The sequence below is a fragment of the Nerophis ophidion genome, linkage group LG18 (assembly GCF_033978795.1).
Source record: "Nerophis ophidion isolate RoL-2023_Sa linkage group LG18, RoL_Noph_v1.0, whole genome shotgun sequence".
NCBI lineage: Eukaryota > Metazoa > Chordata > Actinopteri > Syngnathiformes > Syngnathidae > Nerophis > Nerophis ophidion.
In genome coordinates this window covers 35,148,600-35,169,623 of record NC_084628.1, presented here as the reverse complement: position 1 = coordinate 35,169,623, position 21,024 = coordinate 35,148,600, and the positions used below count along the sequence as shown (strand labels likewise).

General features: G+C 39.1%; 1 protein-coding gene across 5 annotated transcripts in view; it reads right to left on the bottom strand.

The window, feature by feature from the left end:
* Positions 1-968: 968 nt before the first annotated feature.
* picalmb (phosphatidylinositol binding clathrin assembly protein b) overlaps positions 969-21,024 on the bottom strand; it is a 64,147-nt gene continuing 44,091 nt past the window's right edge. For 2 of the 5 annotated variants that reach the window (XM_061878051.1, XM_061878048.1), the window contains exons 12-23: positions 19,906-20,006; positions 19,565-19,717; positions 19,147-19,230; positions 18,752-18,844; positions 18,491-18,601; positions 8,504-8,608; positions 8,387-8,417; positions 8,218-8,317; positions 8,083-8,142; positions 7,893-8,000; positions 7,485-7,590; positions 969-2,569 (exon numbers count right to left, since the gene is read on the bottom strand). In XM_061878051.1, coding sequence (XP_061734035.1) covers positions 7,498-7,590; positions 7,893-8,000; positions 8,083-8,142; positions 8,218-8,317; positions 8,387-8,417; positions 8,504-8,608; positions 18,491-18,601; positions 18,752-18,844; positions 19,147-19,230; positions 19,565-19,717; positions 19,906-20,006 — 1,039 coding nt within the window. In that variant the 3' untranslated portion in view covers positions 969-2,569; positions 7,485-7,497. Of the gene's footprint in view, positions 2,570-7,484; positions 7,591-7,892; positions 8,004-8,082; positions 8,143-8,217; positions 8,318-8,386; positions 8,418-8,503; positions 8,609-18,490; positions 18,602-18,751; positions 18,845-19,146; positions 19,231-19,564; positions 19,718-19,905; positions 20,007-21,024 lie in introns of all 5 variants that reach the window. The other 3 variants (XM_061878047.1, XM_061878049.1, XM_061878050.1) reach the window with 3 other exon arrangements.

Sequence of the window (21,024 nt, the reverse complement as noted above, 5' to 3'; positions counted from 1 at the left end):
CTCCATACGCTGTAAGTCTTTGCTGTCGTCCAGCATTCTGTTTTTGTTTACTTTGCAGCCAGTTCAGTTTTAGTTTCGTTTTGCTTCAATGCCTTTTCTTAGCGGGACTCGCCTTTTGTGTATTTTTGGTTTAAGTGTTGGATACCTTTTTACCTACACGCTGCCTCCCGCACATTGGGATCACGACATACCATGTTGTCGACATCTACAAAGAAATTGGTTACCTGCTGTCACCTACTGATATGGAAGAGTATTACATGGTTTCTCTGCCGGGCTCTAGACAGCACAGACACTCAACAAAGACACATTTGCAGATTATAATTACTGGTTTGAAAAATATATTTTTAACCCAATTAGGTGAAATTACATAATCTTCCACGGCACACCTGAATGTATCTCATGGCACACTAGTGTACCATGGCACAGCGGTTGAAAAACACAGCGATAAGTATTGAATAATTCCTCTGGTATCAGTATGAAAAATAAAGTTCAAAATATAAAACATTCTCATACATTTTAATCCATCCATCCGTTTTCTACCCCACTTGTTCAAGAAGTCGCATTAATGGTAAAAAATATTTTATTCATTATTGGTTAATTTCAGAAAAACAACGTTATTAAAAAGAAGGACATACTTATAATACTTTGAAAATGTTTGGTCTTACTTAAAAATGCACGCATTTAGCCTGGGAGGTGAGATGAGAAGTGGGCAGCAGCAGCGGTGGCCGCGCCCGGGAACTATTTTGGTGATTTAACCCCAAATCCCAACTCTTGATGCTGAGTGCCAAGCAGGGAGGTAATGGGTCGCATTTTTATAGTCTTTGGTATGACTCGGCTGGGGTTTGAACTCACAACCTACCGATCTCAGGGCGGACATTTTAACCAAAATGGTCACTGACTCGGTTGTCAGAGGATTTTCGTATTTGTCGAGTTATTTTTTTGCAGTAAAGAAACAGGAGCGTGCTGGGTCATTTTGTGGAAGCTGCTCTTTATTTGTAAAAGAAAAACAATATTTCAGTCATGTCTGCTACAGGTTCTAATGACAGAGAATAGATCTGCAGCGACAAAACGCAGAGGAGAATCCTGAATCAAACTTAGGTTGAGCCCAATTTGATTGAATTGTGTTCATATTTCATACATCTTTCACTTTTGCAATCAAAGAACAGTCACTTTTTTTTTAATTATTATATTTACACAAGAGCACCGATCAACAGTGCTCACTCACCCCCTCCTCCACTGCCGCCGCCCCTCCGTTCAAACATCGTCGGGATCTTTTATACAATTAATTTACATCAAATCTACGCCCCTCTTGACGCAAGCAGGCAGACCCACATTGTTTGGACTCCGGCGGGGGCGCGCGGCGTGGAAAGATGTGTGCAACATGAAGACAACTCTGCACATTCATAGTAAAGGCAGCCTTGAGTACGCTTAGTGAGTCGATGGCATGCCAAGCTTTAAAGCAAATGGAGCCTTCCGCCGTCAGGATGGTGCGTGAAGTGTTACTCAACTAGACAGGAAACAGATCGCTTGCAAAAGAGATCCCTATAGGCACAGAATGTACTCTTTAGTGACTCTTAATGGGGAACAAAAAAAAAAAAACCTGCACTCATAGTACAGTGGCGGCTGTGATTCTTTTTCCTAACGGTGGTAGTAAAAAAACAAACCCAAAAATAAAGAAAATTCAACAAATATTTAGTGCTCTATCACTTAGCTTAATAGGTGTCATTTATATAATAGCTATTGGTCACTACCTCTTAATGATAGTCCATGTTTAACGCTTAAGCACTCCCATGCGTGTTGAACGCTCAATATTATGTACTGTTGATTTTACATTAGATTCCACCCCCTCACCCGCCCTCTCAATCTTAAACCAATAATCATAAATAAATACAAACACGCAGGGAATGTCTACTGTAAACACGGTAAAAAAGACAAAAGCTAAACAGGTGTAAACGTCATTAGCATCACTACTCCGTGACGGTTAAATAACTGCAGGGGTGACGGACGATGGCGTCGAGATAGGGGAAGGTCGCCCTATAACTATCCCCCCTCACCCCCGCTCCCCTTTAGCTCAACATCCAATTACAGAATGTTTGTTGGGTTTTTTGATTTTTTTTTTGGATTTTTTTTTACCAAATACATAACATTAAATGTTCTCAGCAGCCAGAACTATCTTGATCTTAGAGATGACACTGTAAAATGGAGAGGGAATCCTTCTAGGGGGTCAGACAATAGCATCACTCCACGTCTCGGGGGACAGGATAAAGAGACTCGTGTGTGTGTGTGTGTGTGTGTGTGTGTGTGTGTGTGTGTGTGAGTGTGTGGGTGTGTGAGCAAAACGTCATTTTACTTTTGACATGGTTACCATGGTTTCTGACAGTCGCTTTGCCGTTTCGGTGGTGGTGGTGGTGGTGGTTCTTGACATGATCAGTTGTTTTAGGGGGACTGGTGTGGATGGGGGTGAATGTCACTCAGAAGAGTTGTTGGAGTGCGACGGGGACAAAGCTTTTTGCTGCTAAGTGCTTCATCTGCCCAAGAGACGAGCTCCTCAAAATTACATGAACTGCGTCTGCAAGGAAAAACGACAAGATGTTAAAGACGTGAGATCAGTGAAATGTCTATTCAGTAAGTCTCGCCCACTGTTTACTGTGTGTGCAGCAAATCCCTGGTTTACTAGTAACATGTTTCTTTTTTGACCATTTTCTCTCAATACAGGTACAAGATAAACCAATAAAACATACGATATGTACAGTACAGGCTGGAGATGGCCGATAGTGGCTTTTTTTTGCAGATATCTGATATTCCGATATTGTCCAACTCTTAATTATCGATTCCGACATCAACCGATACTGATATATACTGTGTTTTTTGGACTATAAGTCACAGGTTTTTTTTCATAGTTTGGCCGGGGGTGCGACTTATATGTGAAATTATTAACACATTATCGTAAAATATCAAATACTATTATTTAGCTCATTCACGTAAGAGACTAGACGTATGAGATTTCATGGGATTTAGCAATTAGGAATGACAGATTGTTTGGTAAACGTATAGCATGTTCTGTATGTTATAGTAATTTGAATGACTCTTACCATAATATGTTACATTAACATACCAGGCACCTTCTCAGTTGGTTATTTATGCGTCACATAACGTACACTTATTCAGCCTGTTCACTATTCTTTTTTTAATTTTAAATTGCCTTTCTAATGTCTATTCTTGGTGTTAGGTTTTATCAAATGCATTTCCCCAAAAAATGTGACTTATACTCCAGTGCGACTTATACTCCGAAAAATACGGTAATATCAAAATTGTTACAATTTTTTTAAAATCAAAGTCAAATTGTCCTGTGCAGGTTTATACAGAGTACTGTTGAATCTTAACTGCTTACTACTAAAGTGTATAGTAAGACATTTCCACCATGTTTGATCAAGGTAATATATGCCAACACCTGACAACTGTCATTTGTTCATATCTATGATCGTGTTTACTCTCAGTGCAACGGTACAGGTAACCCACATTAAGGTCCGTACCATGGTTTTAGGGCTATGGTTTTGCTTCTGTGACGTCACGTTTTGGGGGAAAGAGCAATTTTTTTTCCTCTCAAAGTTGTTTCATTATTTTGCTTGTCATCACAAACTTCATTCTGAAGTAAAAAAAATTATCAGTGGTGTTCTGCAAACTACAAGACTTGTATATCAATTTATCATTCACTACACAGACACTTTCCAATTAGTATTTGTATTCTTTATTCACTTGTATACAGTACAGGCCAAAAGTTTGGACAACTTTTCCTCATTCAATGTGTTTTCATAACTATTTACATTGTCGCACCAAAACTATGAATGAACACATGTGGAGTTATGTACTTAACAAAAAAAGTGAAATAACTGAAAACATGTTTTATAAACTAGTTTTTTCAAAAGAGCCACCCTTTGTACTGAGCACTGCTTTGCACACTCTTAGCATTCTCTCGATAAGCTTCAAGCAGACCTGTGAAGTGAAAACCATTTCAGGTGACAACCTCTTGAAACTCATTGAGAGAATGCCAAGAGTGTGTGAAAAAGTAATCACAGCAAAGGGTGGTTATTTTGAAAAAAAAAAACAGAATATAAAACATGTTTTGAGTTATTTCACATTGTTTTGTCAAGTACATAACTCCACATGTGTTCATTCATAGTTTTGATGCCTTCAGTGACAATCTACAATGTAAACAGTCGTGAAATTAAATTAAAACACATTGAATGAGAAGGTGTGTTTAAACTTTTGGCCTGACCTGTATATCAGTATAGGCCAATTCCACTTGTACTTTTTCAATGTCTGTGTAGCAGTTGGAGCGTATGAGCTGATAACGGCAGCCAATGACATTAGAATAATATTTAAAAGCGGACATTAATCCATGAAAATATGGAGAAGCTGCTGATGGTGTATTTGACAAAGAAGCAGATGGAAGGAGGTACCTTAGAACAGTGGTTCTCAACCCTTTTTCAGTGATGTACCTCTAAGAACATTTTCTTGATTCAAGTACCCCCATTTTTGGTTGAAAAAAGATATAAAGAAGTAAAATACAGCACTATGTCAGTTTCTGATTTATTAAATTGTGTAACAGTGCAAAATATTGCTCATTTGTAGTGGTCTTTGTTGAACTATTTGGAAAATAAAAAATACATAAAAATAACTAAAAACTTGTCGAAAAATAAACAAGAGATTTTATAAATAAAGATTTCTACACAGTGAAGTAATCATCAAATTAAAGTGCCCTCTTTGGTGATTGTAATAGAGATCCATCTTCGGTAGATTGACGTCACTGGAGTAACACTTGTGCACTGTGACCATTGTATCAGATCAGCCATACTAGAAATATTACAAACATTTAAGATGTGCTGTCTATCATTCACTATCCCTATATAAGACATGATCACGTTTTTCTTTTGAGGCATAAATACATAAACAATCCATGGGGGCTCTCTATTTTGCGTACAAAACCCTCTAAATAACAATCCAAAACTTGCCAACGATACTCTATAGTCACATTATGACGTGAATAGTAAACAAATATTAGCAATGTGCAGCCCTTTGAGACACTCGTGATTTAGGGCTATATAAGTGAACACTGATTGATTGATTGAATGTTGTTATAATAAGCGCTAACAACAACAACAAACTATTTTTAGTGGCGGATTGATACACAAAAGTTAAGTAGCCCTTTGCTGCTTTTTCTGTGAGCCGGCAGCGATGTCTTGCTGCTTTCACATCATGGCGTCTCGACTCGTCAAAGTTATTGTAGATTATAAACCATGCCTCTCATCTAGGTATTAGGAGGATTCAGCCATAAATCTAGAAGTTGTTCATCTGTGACATTCAAATTATATCCGGTGATGGAGACAAACACACACAACCGAAGACCATGTCTGCAGGGAGAGTATTCCTTGGTAATCCTTTGTGTGCATCATTATTAATAAATTGAAAGGGGTATCATAGTATTATGTTCGTAGATTGTATTTATTGTAATTTTTAGCATTTAGCAATACTGTTACATGATGCTTAGCGTTTCACTAAAGCTGGATCTGTTTAGCAGAGCTTTTAAAACTTGTAGCCCATTCTCCTTATATTAAGGACCAACAATATAAGTCTTTAGATCATCATTTTTCCTAAAGTAATTGTTGTTGGCCTGCATGATTTGCACTGTTGGTGGGAAAGAGATGTGCGGTTCTTACAGTTATGTCACGCGATCACCTAACTGGGTAGCTCATTATTGCTTAAAATGGCTCGGGACTCTCCATGAGATGTATACTATTTTGATCATATTTATTTACTTGCATACTTGGAACGTTTTTCGGTGCCATACATTAGATATACATAACAGCAGCTTTAATAGATAGATAGTACTTTATTGATTCTTTCAGGAGAGTTCCTTCAGGAAAATTAAAATAGAGGCAACATATTTTTCCACTCTACTGGTACTTTAAGTGGGACTGGTCAGAATATGAGACGCAACATTGACTCAGTGAGGAACCTTGTGTGTAGGGCTGGGCGATATATCGATATACTCGATAAATCGCGGGTTTGTCTCTGTACGATATAGAAAATGAATATATCGTGATATTCGAGTATACGTTCTCACGCAGTTGCTCTAAGCTGCGGGCATTACATTACACTCACTCTTTGTTGTCTCTGCTTCTCACAGAGACAAAACAAGCGCAGCTTCTTACATACGTCACATCCGTATATGCCCTCGCTGAGCAGAGAGGTTAGCGGCACGAGTAAGCTGTGGTGCGAGTGGTAATACGAGAGAAAGAAGGTGCGAATCTGGTAAAAAATGAAGGAAGAATAAGTTCCTAAGAAAAACAGCAGGGGGTCCATCGTCTGGCGGTGGTTTGGCTTCAGGCGGGAATATGTCGAACAGACAACCGTAATTTGTCAAGTGTGGGGCAAAAGCGTTGCTACAAAAAGTATCATTACTGCTAATATGTAGCATCATTTGAAAAGTCACCCCCTAGAGAATGAAGAGTGCTTGAAACTCTGCATGTCAACATCTCCGTTCGGTGCCCCACCAACAAAATGCCGAGGCAACCATTTCCAGAGCAACACGGTATGAAAAAAATAGTCAACAACAGAAGGAGATTAATGTCCGCAGGAACCTACCACATAGCGAAGGACATACACTATTTGATTTCCTATTATGCAGCTCATTTTTAAATTGACACTTATTGAAATATCTTGTGTGAGATCATGCCAAAAAGTGCACTTTGTTTAAACTAATGTGGTGGTGTTCTGTATAAATCGTGCACTTTAATTTAGTGTTGTTTTGATATGTCATCTTAGTGACATCATGCACAAAAGTGCACTCATAGCTTGTTTTAAAATGTCTCTGACAATCTTGCACTTTGTTTTGGAAATGACATGAATGTTTGTCCCACTGCTTAATAACTGTTTAATAAATACACTTTTGGTCAATTGCCTTAGTTGTGATTTCCCTCTGCATTAAAGTTTAAAATGAGCATATATTAAAACAAGTATGTTTTAATGTAGACACATAGAATCATCCTACTGGTGTGATTATATGCATTCATTGTTAATTCAAGGCGAAGGCAAAATATCGAGATGTATATCGTGTATCTTGACATGGCCTAAAAATATCAAGATATTAAAAAAAGGTCATATCGCCCAGCCTTACTTGTGGGTATGGTTTAAAAAATAGTCAATTTAGCGAGCCAGTTCAATACAATTTTAAATAAAGGATACAATATGCAATCAGTCTATTGCAATATGTGGTGAGTGGCAGAATAAAGGGTCAGCAAAAACGTTGTTATAGTTACAGTGCTCATACAAAACAACCAAATACAAGATTCAAAAGCATGGGAATTATTGGTGAGATGGAGAAGAGACAAAACATGCAAATGAGAAAGGAAAACCAGCCACACAAGGATGTTTAAACAAGCCGCGTGTCGGATGTATCCGCAAGCAAGAGGGGCATGCTGTACCTAAAGAGACGCTCTACAAGAAATCCTTGAGAGAGAGGTGTGCAAACGGGTCCTGTCCAGGGGCTCGGAGTGGACTCTGGCTGGAAGGGCTAGAGGCTGCCGAGGGCTATTTCACAGGAAGAGACACAGGAAGTAGGAGGGCCAAAGGAGAAGTCAGAGAGTCAGCGTAGACGCAAGGAGGGATGGGATTAGTTGGGACGAGCAGGGATGTCAAATTGGATGGGTTGATAAAAAGGAGAAGGAAGGAAAAATAAAAGAACAAGGAAATGATACGCAGTGTGCTCAAGACAGGGCAAAGTCTTGTTCAAACCGCCATCATCAGTGTTCACTAACTTTTGAATACGTCACAGCATTATGACAGACGACAACATTACTGCACCAACTTGCGGTCATGCATCGTGCACCCACCTGAGTACTGGACACCGAGCCAAAAGGGTTGGGCGCCCTCATTACAGGTTGGCCGTACATCATTGTAGGCGGATTCATCATTCCCATGGACCCCATTGGTGGAGGAGGCTGCTTAAGACATGAAGGCCATTACATTATTATGTGTAATCTAATCAGATATTAAAAAGGATGAGACTATTCTACTACTAACCATGCCATATCCCATCATGCCTGTGGGCGTGGTGGCGGGGAAGGCCATGATGGATGGCGGCTACAAGGACAGAAAAAGAATGTTAAAGCAGTCCATCAGAGGACATGCGGTTGGGAAAAAAAGAGCCTGCATCACCATGGAGACAGGGTTCCAGGTTGTCGTCGGTGCCGCTTTGGGTTGCCAGTTGGTGCCACCAGTCATTCTCTTTTCGCCCGGTTGACTCCAGTGGATGTCACTGAGGATGAATACAGCCCATGTTAAATTCACAGTGTTGCGAGTTATCAAACGTTGCCTCGTGACTTACTTCTTCATCGTGCCGTTTCCGATGCCGAGGTCTATGGAGAACATCAAGTGGAAGTTAGACATCCACTAATCGTGGGTGACATTGCGACTGAACAACATTCAAAAGTTGCATACGTACTTCCCACAAGGTTGGCCAGGGAGGAGTCAAGGTCATCAGACACCAGCTTGTCTGGTTGCTGATTGGACGGCTGGTTAGAGCCAGCGAGAGTCGGTTTCAGAATATCTGATAAGACAGAAAAGGATCAAACTTAGAAATAAAGAACTTGTGTCGGGGGTCACATGGCAACAGACATGGTTTTTTTGGTTACCCAGGATTGCCTTAGATCAAATTCGTGTACAAACCCCGTTTCCATATGAGTTGGGAAATTGTGTTAGATGTAAATATAAACGGAATACAATGATTTGCAAATCCTTTTCAACCCATTTTTAATTGAATGCACTAAAAAGACTTATAAACTATTTTTTTTTGCAAATAATTAACTTGGAATTTCATGGCTGAAACACATGCCAAAGTAGTTGGGAAAGGACATGTTCCCCACTTTGTTACATCACCTTTTCTTTTAACAACACTTAATAAACGTTTGGGAACTGAGGAAATTGTTGAAGCTTTGAAAGTGGAATTCTTTCCCATTCTTGTTTCATGTTGAGCTTTAAGTCGTTCAACAGTCCGGGGTCTCCGCTTTCGTATTTTACGCTTTATAATGCGCCACACATTTTCGATGGGAGACAGGTCTGGACTGCAGGCAGGCCAGGAAACTACCCGCACTCTTTTTTTATGAAGCCACCCTGTTGTAACACGTGCTGAATGTGGCTTGGCATTTTCTTGCTGAAATAAGCAGGGGCGTCCATGAAAAAGACGGCGCTTAGATGGCAACATATGTTGTTCCAAAACCTGTATGTACCTTTCAGCATTAATGGTGCCTTCCCAGACGTGTAAGTTACCCATGCCTTGGGCACTAATGCACCCACATACCATCACAGATGCTGGCTTTTGAACTTTGCGTCAATAACAGTCAAGATGGTTTGCTTCCCCTTTGGTTTGGATGACACGATGTTGAATATTTCCAAAAACAATTTGAACTCGTCAGACCACACAACACTTTTCCACTTTGCCTCCGTCCATCTTAGATGATCTCGGGCCCAGAGAAGCCGGCGGCGTTTCTAGAAGTTTTTGATAAATGGCTTTCACTTTGCATAGTACAGCTTTAACTTGCACTTACAGATGTAGCGACAAACTATATTTAGTGACAGTGGTTTTCTTAAGTGTTCCTGAGCCCATGTGGTGATATCCTTTAGAGATAGATGTCGGTTTTTGATACAGTGCCGTCTGAGGGATCGAAGGTCACTGTTCATTTCAATGTTGGTTTCCGGCCATGCCGCTTACGTGGAGTTATTTCTCCAGATTTTCTAAACCTTTAGATTATATTATGGACCATAAATGTTGAAATCCCTAAATTTCTTGCAATTGCACTTTGAGAAACGTTCTTAAACTGTTTGACTAGTTGCTCACGCAGTTGTGGTCAAAGGGGTGTACCTCGACCCATCCTTTCTTGTGAAAGACTGAGCATTTCTTGGGAAGCTGTTTTTATACCCAATCATGGCACCCACCTGTTCCCAATGAGCCTCAACACATGTCGGATGTTCCAAATAAGTGTTTGATGAGCATTCCTCAACTTTATCAGTATTTATTGCCACCTTTCCCAATTTCTTTGTCACATGTTGCTGGAATCAAATTCTAAAGCTAATGATTATTTGCAAAAAAATAAAGTTTATGAGTTTGAACATCAAATATGTTGTCTTTGTAGCATATTCAACTTAATCCATCCATCCATTTTCTACCGCTTATTCCCTTTTGGGGTCGCGGGGGGCGCTGGCGCCTATCATATTCAACTTAATATGGGTTGAAAATGATTTGCAAATCATTGTATTCCGTTTATATTGACGTATAACACAATTTCCTAACTCATATGGAAATGGGGGTTGTATATTTGGTTTCAGCCCACAACAAATTTAGTGTGCAGCTTCAGCTGAACTGACTTGTTAAAATCTTGGTAATATACTAAAACGTGGAAAATGAGAAATGTGTCACCACATTGTATCCAAATGAACATCCTCAAAAGAGGTATCATTGCTTATGGTAGTTGGAAATTGTCGGGATACGACGGATGATTCGATTCGCATCGCGACACGCAGGTTACACTGCGATTCAAAAACAATTCATAAAACAAGACTATTCGATTTAAGGTATTAACGATTCCATTCCATGGTTAACATTTATTGATGGACACATTCTTTTTTACACCACAAAAGAACATGAGCATTCCTTCCTGTGCATACACTCCTTATTTTAGAGGATAAATAGTTAAGACCTTGGCACCAATCATTCAGACTAGCCCTGTCCAAGCTTTGTCGACGAGCATGAACTGATAAAAACTACTCAAGAGTGGCCAAACGTCTATGAAAACTGATCAGTTGATTGCCATGAGAGTAGTAACAACCTGATGAATGAGACAACCCACAGGCACATGCATCTTTAAATATATATAAAAAAATATTCTATAATGCGACATACTACCAGCGTTTTACAATTTTTAAAACAACATATATCCCCAAATATGTTTAATAAAGTACGAAGGCAAACATGTCAAATGTATCTCTTTAAAGATTTACAGTTGTGGTTAAAAGTTTACATACACTTGTAAAGAACATAATGTCATGGCTGTCTTGAGTTTCCAATAATTTCTACAAGTCTTGTTTTTTTGTGATAAAGTGATTGGAGCACATACTTGTTTGTCACAAAAAACATTCATAAAGTTTGGTTCTTTTATGAATTTATTATGAGTCTACTGAAAATGTGAGCAAAGTCTGGGTCAAAAGTATACATACTGCAATGTTAATATTTGGTTACATGTGCCTTCGCTGCAATAAGGCGCTTCGTGTTAACCTGACTCTCGCCAGACCCTTGTAGTTTGCTGAGCTCCACACAAGGTTTGGGCTTGAGGGCAATGCAAACTCCTTCAAGAGAGCAAAAAACAATGAACCAATCAGGATCGGCAGGCTCCCGGGGATTTTATAGTTGTGACGTACCTCTGAAGCGACTGTTTGATTCAAACAACAAAAGCAGCACACAGCGAGGACTCGTGGGCTGACATTGATTCTGGTATTGCAACTGTTTTGTGTCTGAAGCGACTGATTCAAACAACAAAAGCGGCACACAGCGAGGACTCGTGGGCTGACATTGATTCTGGTATTGCAACTGTTTTGTCCAATCTATCGAATAGTAATTATTTAAAAGTTGAACACAAAACAGTTTTGAAGGCATTTATTAACTTTTCGCTCTTTCGTTCTCCAATATGTCAGCTTTTCTGTTTTGGATTTCCCAGCGTCGCTCTCATCAGCATCACGAGTTAATTTCAATGTGAGTGGTTGAAGCAGCACGTTATTCAAGATAACGGACACGTGGTTTATCCAATCACCTAAAATTATTTTTTTACAAGGTCCCCGCCTTCTGAAATACATCTCCTATTGAGAAGTCCCTGATACTTCTCAATAGGACAAGGACATATCCTTGGAACTATCCTTGTAATTATCTGACCACAGAACTTTCCTCCAGAGGGTCTTATTTATGTCTATGTGATATCAGATGAAACAAAAATTGAGCTGTTTGGCCGCTATACCCAGCAATATGTTTGGAGGAGAAAGGGTAAATCTTTAATCCCAGGAACACCGTCAAGCATGGTGGTGGTAGTATTATGCCTTGGGCCTGTTTTGCTGCCAATGGAACTGCTGATTTAGAGAGAGTATATGGGACAGTAAAAAAGGAGGATTACCTCCAAATTCTTCAGGACAACCTAAAATCATCAGCCCGGAGGTTAGGTCTTGGGCACAGTTGGGTGTTTTAACAGGACAATGACCCGAAACACACGTCAAAAGTGGTAAAGGAATGGCTAAATCAGGCTAGAATTAAGGTTTTAGAATGGCCTTCCAAAAGTCCTGACTTAAACGTGTGGACAATGCTGAAGAAACAAGTCCATGTCAGAAAACCAACAAATGTTGCAGAACCGCACTAATTTTGTGGTCAAAAACTCAACCAGAAGCTTGTGGATGGCTACCAGAAGCGCCTTATTGCAGTGAAATTTGCCAAGGAACATGTAAACAGATAGTAACATTGCTGTATGTATACTTTTGACTCAGCAGATTTGGTCACATTTTCAGTAGACCCATAATAGATTCATAAAAGAACCAAACTTCATGAATGTTTTTTGTGACCAACACATTTGCGCTCCAATCATTCTATCACAAAAAAATAAGAGTTGTAGAAATTATTGGAAACTCAAGACAGCCATGACATTATATTCTGTACAAGTGTATGTAAACTTTTGACCACGACTATAAGTCCAGTCAGTGTCGTCACAGATGCCTACAAGTTCTAGCCAATTGCTTGACTGGGGGTGGATGTTGCAGATATCCAAGAACAGAAAATCACAGGGAGAAAAAAATTTCATAATGATATGATGGAATTTAGAAAGTTCAGAGAAAAAATTAAGATTCTCGGTGAAGACAACAAAGCATTAAAGGCCTACTGAAATGAGATGTTCTTATTTAAACGGGGATAGCAGGTCCATTCTATGTGTCATACTTGATCATTTTGCGATATTGCCATATTTTTGCTGAAAGGATTTAGTAGAGAACATCCACAATAAAGTTCGCAACTTTCGGTGCTAAGACAAAAGCCCTGCCTCTACCGGAAGTCGCAGACGATGACATCACATGTTGATGCCTCCTCACATATTCATATTGTTTATAATGGGAGCCTCCAACAAAAAGTGCTATTCGGACCGAGAACACGACAATTTCCCCATTAATTTGAGCGAGGATGAAAGATTCGTGTTTGAGGATATTGATAGAGACGGACTAGAAAAAAAAAAAATAAAATAAAACGTGATTGCCTTGGGACGGATTCCGATGTTTTTAGACACATTTAGTAGGATAATTCTGGGAAATCCCTTATTTTTCTATTGTGTTGCTAGTGTTTTAGTGAGTTAAATAGTACCTGATAGTCGGAGGTGTACGTCCACGGGTGTCTTGACGCGCAGTGTCTCAAGGGAGTCGACGGCAGCTATGGACGGAGCAAGCTCAGCTTTTCTCCGGTAAGAAGGGACTTTTTAACCACAATTTTCTCACCGAAACCTGCTGGTTGACATTCCGTTGTGTTTCATGTTCGCTCTGATCCATAGGAAATGTTCACCTCCAGGAATTTTAAACAAGGAATCACCGTGTGTTTGTGTGGCTAAAGGCTAAAGCTTCCCAACTCCATCTTGCTACTGTGACTTCTCCAATATTAATTGAACAAATTGCAAAAGATACAGCAACACAGATCTCCAAAAAACTGTATAATTATGCGGTTAAAGCAGACGACATTTAGCTGTGTGTGTGTGCAGCGCTCATATTTCCTAACAGCCCGTGACGTCTTGCGTACACGTCATTACACAACGTTTTCAAGACGAAACTCCCGGGAAATTTAAAATTTCAATTTAGTAAACTAAAAAGGCCGTATTGGCATGTGTTGCGATGTTAATATTTCATCATTGATGTATAAACTATCCGACTGCGTGGTGGGTAGTAGTGGGTTTCAGTAGGCCTTTAAAACAGGAAGCTGAGAGAGAAGAATGCAACATTGCGCCAACAGGCGAATGTCAAGCAGTAAGACAAAACTCTTTGGGACAAGAGCAGTGTTGTGGAGATCATTAAAATGGAGGTAGAAACATTGCTGCAACAGTTGCAACTAATTAACACTGATTTGAAGAACTTTAGGGAGGAGATGGCTGCATTGAGACAACAGCTCAATGCCAGACAACAACAAGATATCACCAATCTGGGGAATATCAGTCTCTTGGAAAATATCAAAGAGGAAGTGGATCAGTTAACAAGACAGAATGACATCATCATTGCAGGGCTATGCATCAATCCTCGATCCTATGCAAAAGCAGTTGACAGAAGAGAACCAGATGATATGGCCGCTGCTTCAACAGAGCAACAAGTAGTCAACTTTCTGCAATCAAAGGGAATTAATGTCGGTATTAACACCATTGATGCGCGCATTTCACTTAATAGAAGAGGCAACACCACCACACCAGTCACCATGGTTAAGCTCGCCAACAGGAAATCCAAAATGGCATTGCTGACACAGGGAAAAAATCTGAAGGGCACAAATGAGCACCTCACTAAATGCAATGCTGAAATCGCCAAGAAAGCACGCGACTTTAGGAAACGGGGGAAAATTCAGGGAACGTGGAGCGCCAACTTCAAAATCTACATGGAGATGAATGAAGGTCCACAAGCAAGAGTCCTAGTTGTCAAAGACATCAAGGATCTGGACGAATATCAGAACCACAAGGAACTACAACAAAAACAAACATTGACATGCAACCAAAAAAATTACAACGCTCAAAGGGATTACCGAACAAGAAGATCTTTACTCAGGTGCACATTCATCTACATTTATTAACATTCATAGAGCAACACAAATGATAGGTGCACAGTAATGTATGGAACTGAAAACTTTCAGCAGCATAGATCACAATAGTCGGGAGTAAGATAAGTATATGGATCAAGATCAAATAATCAATCAATGTTTACTTATATAGCCCTAAAAGATCCATCCATCCATCCATTTTCTGCCGTTTATTCCCTTTGGGGTCGCTGGTGCCTATGTCAGCTACAATCGGGCGGAAGGCGGGGTACACCCTGGACAAGTTGCCACCTCATCGCAGGGCCAACACAAGATCCAATTTTTGTTTTTCATAACAGGAATATATATATTTTTTTAATCATACAGACGAACAATATAACGGAAACATGAAAATCAACAAACTTTAGATTATTCATTTAAACAGCAGAAGTTTGTATGCAAACTACAACAACGTGAAGCATTTATGGAAAAATTCCAACGAACCCTTCAAAGTTATTGCTATCAGAATCACGGTTTGATGCTAAGAAAAAAATTATTTTGACCTGGATGGATAAATTTTAAATTATATTAAAAAAAAAAACAACAAGAACAGAAGGGGAGTAGCTGTTTAAGTGATGAACAACTTAAACTACAAAGTGATAAAAAATATGTCATAGGCTTTTGATAATATCTTTGAATGTATAACCATTGAAATATGTCATGAAAAAAGCAAAAACATACTGATCACCTAAGTCAAACATTGATATGTTTGAGAACTGGGTTAAGGCAACTGTTACTAAAATCAGTAAAAAAATAACTTTCTTATAATGTGGATATTTTAACATTGACCTTTTGAAACCTGACAAAAGTCCATAAATGACTTTATTGACAATCTACAGCCTGAGTTTATATCCTAAAATCACAAGGCCAAGCAGAATCTCAGTACACAGCGCCACACATATTGTCAAGTGTTTGACAGCTGCGTCAAATCAAGGAGTGCATAAGACGCCACCGCAGCGCTAAGTGGAGGGTTTACTATCCTTAAAGATAACCCAGAGTTGTGCCAAAAAAGTACCAACACCAAAAGCTGAACGGACAGCCGGTAAGATTACGCTTTATTTCTCTTTGTGAGTGTTGACGCACCTGTTGTTTTAAGTGTTGGATTTAACTGTGCTGGATCATTGGCTGCAAGTGAGGGCATAGGAGACGGGTAAGTTTTCTACCAGTACCATTTAAGATTGAGTGTTTCAGTGATAAATTAATAATGCGTTTATATTGGATATGTATTTTAAATATGTATATAAAATAGGTAGTTATTTGGTATGGTATTTATGTATTTGCATATTGGGTTTTCTGCTGCATTTATCTATTGTGTTTTGGGGTTAAATGTATTTTATATGTATCTTGGTGCATTTATGTTGAGAGAATTTATTCAAAATCTGTTTTAACTTAAAGGGAAAATATTAGTCAATTTTCTTGCACATGTTTAATGGTGAAGAGTTTGATAACCTAATTATAATTTTATATTATGGGATTGGAATTGATTGAGTTTGTACAGCATGTTAATCTTGTGGTGTTTTGTCCTTAAAAGTTTTTCACCTAAAAGACAAACACTCTAAAAGCTCCTTAAAGACTAAAAGACTGCTGAAGACTAAAAGACTTCCTAAAAGCTAAGACTCCTAAAGGCTCCTAAAAGCTAATTAAAGGCTGCTAAATAGGAAAAAGAAGCAGTTTCATTGTTTGAAGAAACTGTTGCAAACTAAAGGAAAATAAAAGGGAAAAAAACAACAACGGTCTGGTCTCGCTACAAATATTGATATATTTTACTAATGATTTTGATAATAATATCACAAGTGGTCTGCTAATATCCGACATCAGTGATCATCTGCCAGTTTTCATAATTGATGAAAACTACAAGAGGAACATTGATAACAAAAAGTCATTTTGAAGAATTTGCAAAAAGAATGACAGCTTTCAAAAATAATCTTAGAAATCAATGCAATAAACTGTAATCTAAACACACCTCTCTGAATGCAAGCGCTCCAGCAACTATTTTCTCTAGTGATAGCGACTCACGGTGGTCATGGATGAAAATAGTAATGACTCGCTAAGGCTTTGGACTAGGGCTGGGCGATATATCGATATACTTGATGTATCGCGGGTTTGTCTCGGTGCCACATAGAAAATGACTATCGTGATATTCGAGTATACATTCTCACGCAGTTGCTTTTAGCTGCGGGCATTACACTAAAGACTCTTCTCACTCTTTGTCTCTCCTCACAGACAGCAAGCAGACCTTCTTACATACGTCACATACGTATACGCCCTCGCGGAGCAGAGAGGTAGCAGCATAAGTAACGTTAGCTGTGGTGCAAGTGGCAACACGAGTGAAAGAAGGTGCAAATCTGGCAACAAATCAAGGAATAATTAATTCCCAAGAAAAACAGCAGGGCGTCCATCGTCTGCCGATGGTTGGGCTTCAACCGTAATTTGTCAAGTGTGGGGCAAAAGCGTTGCTACAAAAAGTAGCATTACTGCGAATATGTAGCATCATTTGAAAAGTCACCTGCTAGACAATGAAGAGTGATTATTCCGCATGTCAACATCTACGTTCGGTGCCACACCAACCAGATGCCGAGGTAACCATTTCCACATCAACACAGAATAAAACAAATAGTCAACAACAGAAGGAGATAACATCCGCAGGAACCTACCACATAGCAAAGGATGAACACTATTTGATTTCTTATTATGCAGCTCATTTTCATTTGACACTTATTGAAATATCTTGTGTGACATCATGCACAAAAGCACACTTTATTTGTTTTAAACTATTGTAGTGGCGTTCTGTACAAAAAGTGCACTTTAACTTAGTGTTGTTTTGATATGTCATCTTAGGAACATTATGGACAAAAGTACACTGTATTTGTTTTAAACTATTGTAGTGGCGTTCTGTACAAAAAGTGCATTTCAATTTAATGTTTTGATATGTCATCTTAGTGACATCATGCACAAAAGTGCACTCACAGCTTGTTTTAAAATGTCTCTAACAAGCTTGCACTTTGTTTAGAAATGACATGAATGTTTGTGCCACTGCTTAATAACTGTTTAATAGATACAGTTTTTGTCAATTGACTTAATTGTGGTTTCCCTCTCTGCATGAAAGTTTAAAATGAGCATATATCGATGCAGTATGAACAAGAATGTTTTCATGTTGACACATAGAATCATCATACTGCTGTGATTATATCCATCAAGTGTTCATTCAAGGCTAAGGCAAAATATCAAGATATATATCGTGTATCGTGACATGGTCTAAAAATATCAAGATATTTAAAAAAGGCCATATTGTCTACTTTGTACATGGACTTTCTATAAAGTACCGTTTTCTTTGTCCATTTCAGGTCGCTATGTTTTTCCCAATTTGTGGCTCAACAGTAACTGAACGAAAATACACTTCTCCATCCTACAGAATGGACCGAGGATCAGACAGGACGCATGCACGTTAATCACACACCAAAAAATGACGGCCGCTAATGGAAATTATAGGTAACGCATGACAGTTCTACTAAAAACATTTGAAGATTCTTTAGTTGGGAAGGGGGCCACAAGTAGATCATTTTATACAATAAATTGTCATTATAACAACCTTACCATCGACACTGTGGCTGTTGCTGCCTGTAGCTTTTGTTCCAAAAACAGACTCAAAGTCCACTTGCAGACTCCCTGCAGGTGGCTGGGCAGGGGGCTGAGGCGTTGAGTATCCTTAAAAAAGATGAAAAGAAGGCAGCTGCAGTTAAAACAAGTGATGCCTCTCAAATAGGGCTTGGGTTTGCTTCTACAAGCAGGGATCATCAGCTAGCAGTGGAGAAGGATTCACACGAGCTGAATGCACACAGAGAGAGCCTTCAGTACCTCTGAATAGACCAGCTACAGTAGAGGGCTCTGTGGGGAAAGGAGCCTGGTGTGGGAGGTGCTGGGCTATGGACACTGGACCACAGAAGGAGTCTGACACGCCACAGGAAGCAGGAAGAAGAAGAATATGGAGAAGAAGAACCAGAGCAATAAAGTAAAAGGCAATTCAGGAACAAGCCAAAAAAAAACAGGCAGAAGGAGACAGGAAAAAATAATACAGCTAATACACATAGTTTTTTAAATCTGAAGAAAAGTCACAAGTGTGATATATTATAGAACATTATTGTGATTACCAGAGGGAGTGAGAGACAGCATGTTAATATGAATATACAAATAGAACTTTTGACGAAATGCATAAGATCTCATGTTTGCAAGGCTTTGAGCCATCAAAGTACCTGAGATGGAGTGTTCTAGCCGCACTGTGCATTTGTAATTGGTTGAAACAGATGAGTTTGTGTCAATAAAGGGATTGTAACGATCTAGGGAATCAAAAATAGTGTTGGTAAAAGAAAAACAGAATTGAACTTAAAAGCTCTACAGCACGTTTCTACTATAACACAACACAGAACCAAACTGTTTATCAAAAGATGAGAAAATGTCCCAGATGGGCATTATCTTCTTTTGGAGGTGAGTGACTAACTTATACAAGGATCACGTCTTTAAAGGAATAGGCGGGATTTTAGCTTTGTAGCACATAGACAAGAAGACAACGCTAACACTCAAAATAGGGCAGCATGGAGAACAAGCAAGCTAGTCATGCATCTACACATACATGAGCAATGAGACTTGAGAAAAAACAAAATGAGTCATTACCACCAAACATTTCATGAGCAGATGTCCTAGTGGAAAAGCTAACACCGTCTGAAGACACGACAGGTAAGTGAGAGGCATCGACAACGAGTTTTGAGAGGAAAGGGTTAAGGTTTGGCATGGAGTCGTCTCCAGCTTCAGCGGAGGTGAAAGGATCTAAGCAGGCAGAGGAAGAGAGAAAGAGAGAAAAAGAGACAGCAGAACATGAAACAGACCAAAAACGAGTGGAGAGGAACTGGTGGACATCAGAAGAAGAGAGCATGCAGAGGAGGTAAACCCAACAAAAAACAAAAAAAACTCCAGATACACAGGCGACGTTCCGAGTTGCGTTGGCGGTGCTTTACCTGCCCACGCTGTTGCCACGGGAAGCCCTGATGAGGCGGACTGCATGGAGGGCTGGAACGTTGACTGGAGGTCAAATAGGTCGCTCTCCATTTTCACTGCGCTGTACACAAAATCAAAAAGGAACTTCTTTTCAATGCACCTTTTTCAGTAATAAGCTGCCATCTACGTACACTGCATACTTAATTTTGACAAAAACAATTTGACCTTTAAAGTCCTAAAAAATGATGTCTGGCTTTGACACATCTAATTAGCTTTGCAGGTTTTGAAATTGTTTAACATTTTCCTCAAGCTATGGCTACTCTCTTTCTGAAATCTTCTCATTTACTGTATTATAAAAGAACAGTAAGCAACTTCTTACATGAATGTTTGTTGTAACTGAAAAGAAAGTAGGCACCCAATGCAATGCATGCATCTTCCCATTTTGCATGTTTTCCATTTTTCTCATGAGGAAAATAAAACCAGTCCAAAGACTTTGAAGCCACAAGATGTGTACTAAGTATGCTACATTTATTTGCACAAGAGGTCTTCTATTTTTAGAAGTATGTTTTATGACATTGCGTGGTTAGAGCACACGACCATAAATTACTTACAAACGTTGTTTCGCCCCCAAGCAGTTTGGCCGATGGTTAGTTGCATGTGACAGGAGAATATGCGCAAGATTTAAGAAGAGATGTCCTGAACAATATTTTTGGCCTCAATCCTGATCCGATCCCGAGTCCCAATTGGATACTTTGACAATAGAAAATGTTTTACAGCAAGTAACTAAAGTAAACAACACATTTTTATGAGGCTTATCTTATTAAATTCAGAATTTACTAGTATATTTGGAAATCAGAAAATGTATTGTGTGGCAATGAATGCTACATAAAATTTTAACTAATTAAAAGGGACAGTGTGCATTAACTAAACACAAGAAAACGCTACTAATGGCTTCCATTTAAATCAACTAAGTTTTACCCTCAAATACTTTCTCCTTGAATTTGTAGACAAAAACGACCCAAAACATTACTTTGTAACAATAAGAGCATGAAAAATATCTATATAATCACTTTAAATGGCTTAAATGGTATAAGGGTTGTACTTGTATAGCGCTTTTCTACCTTCAAGGTACTTAAAGG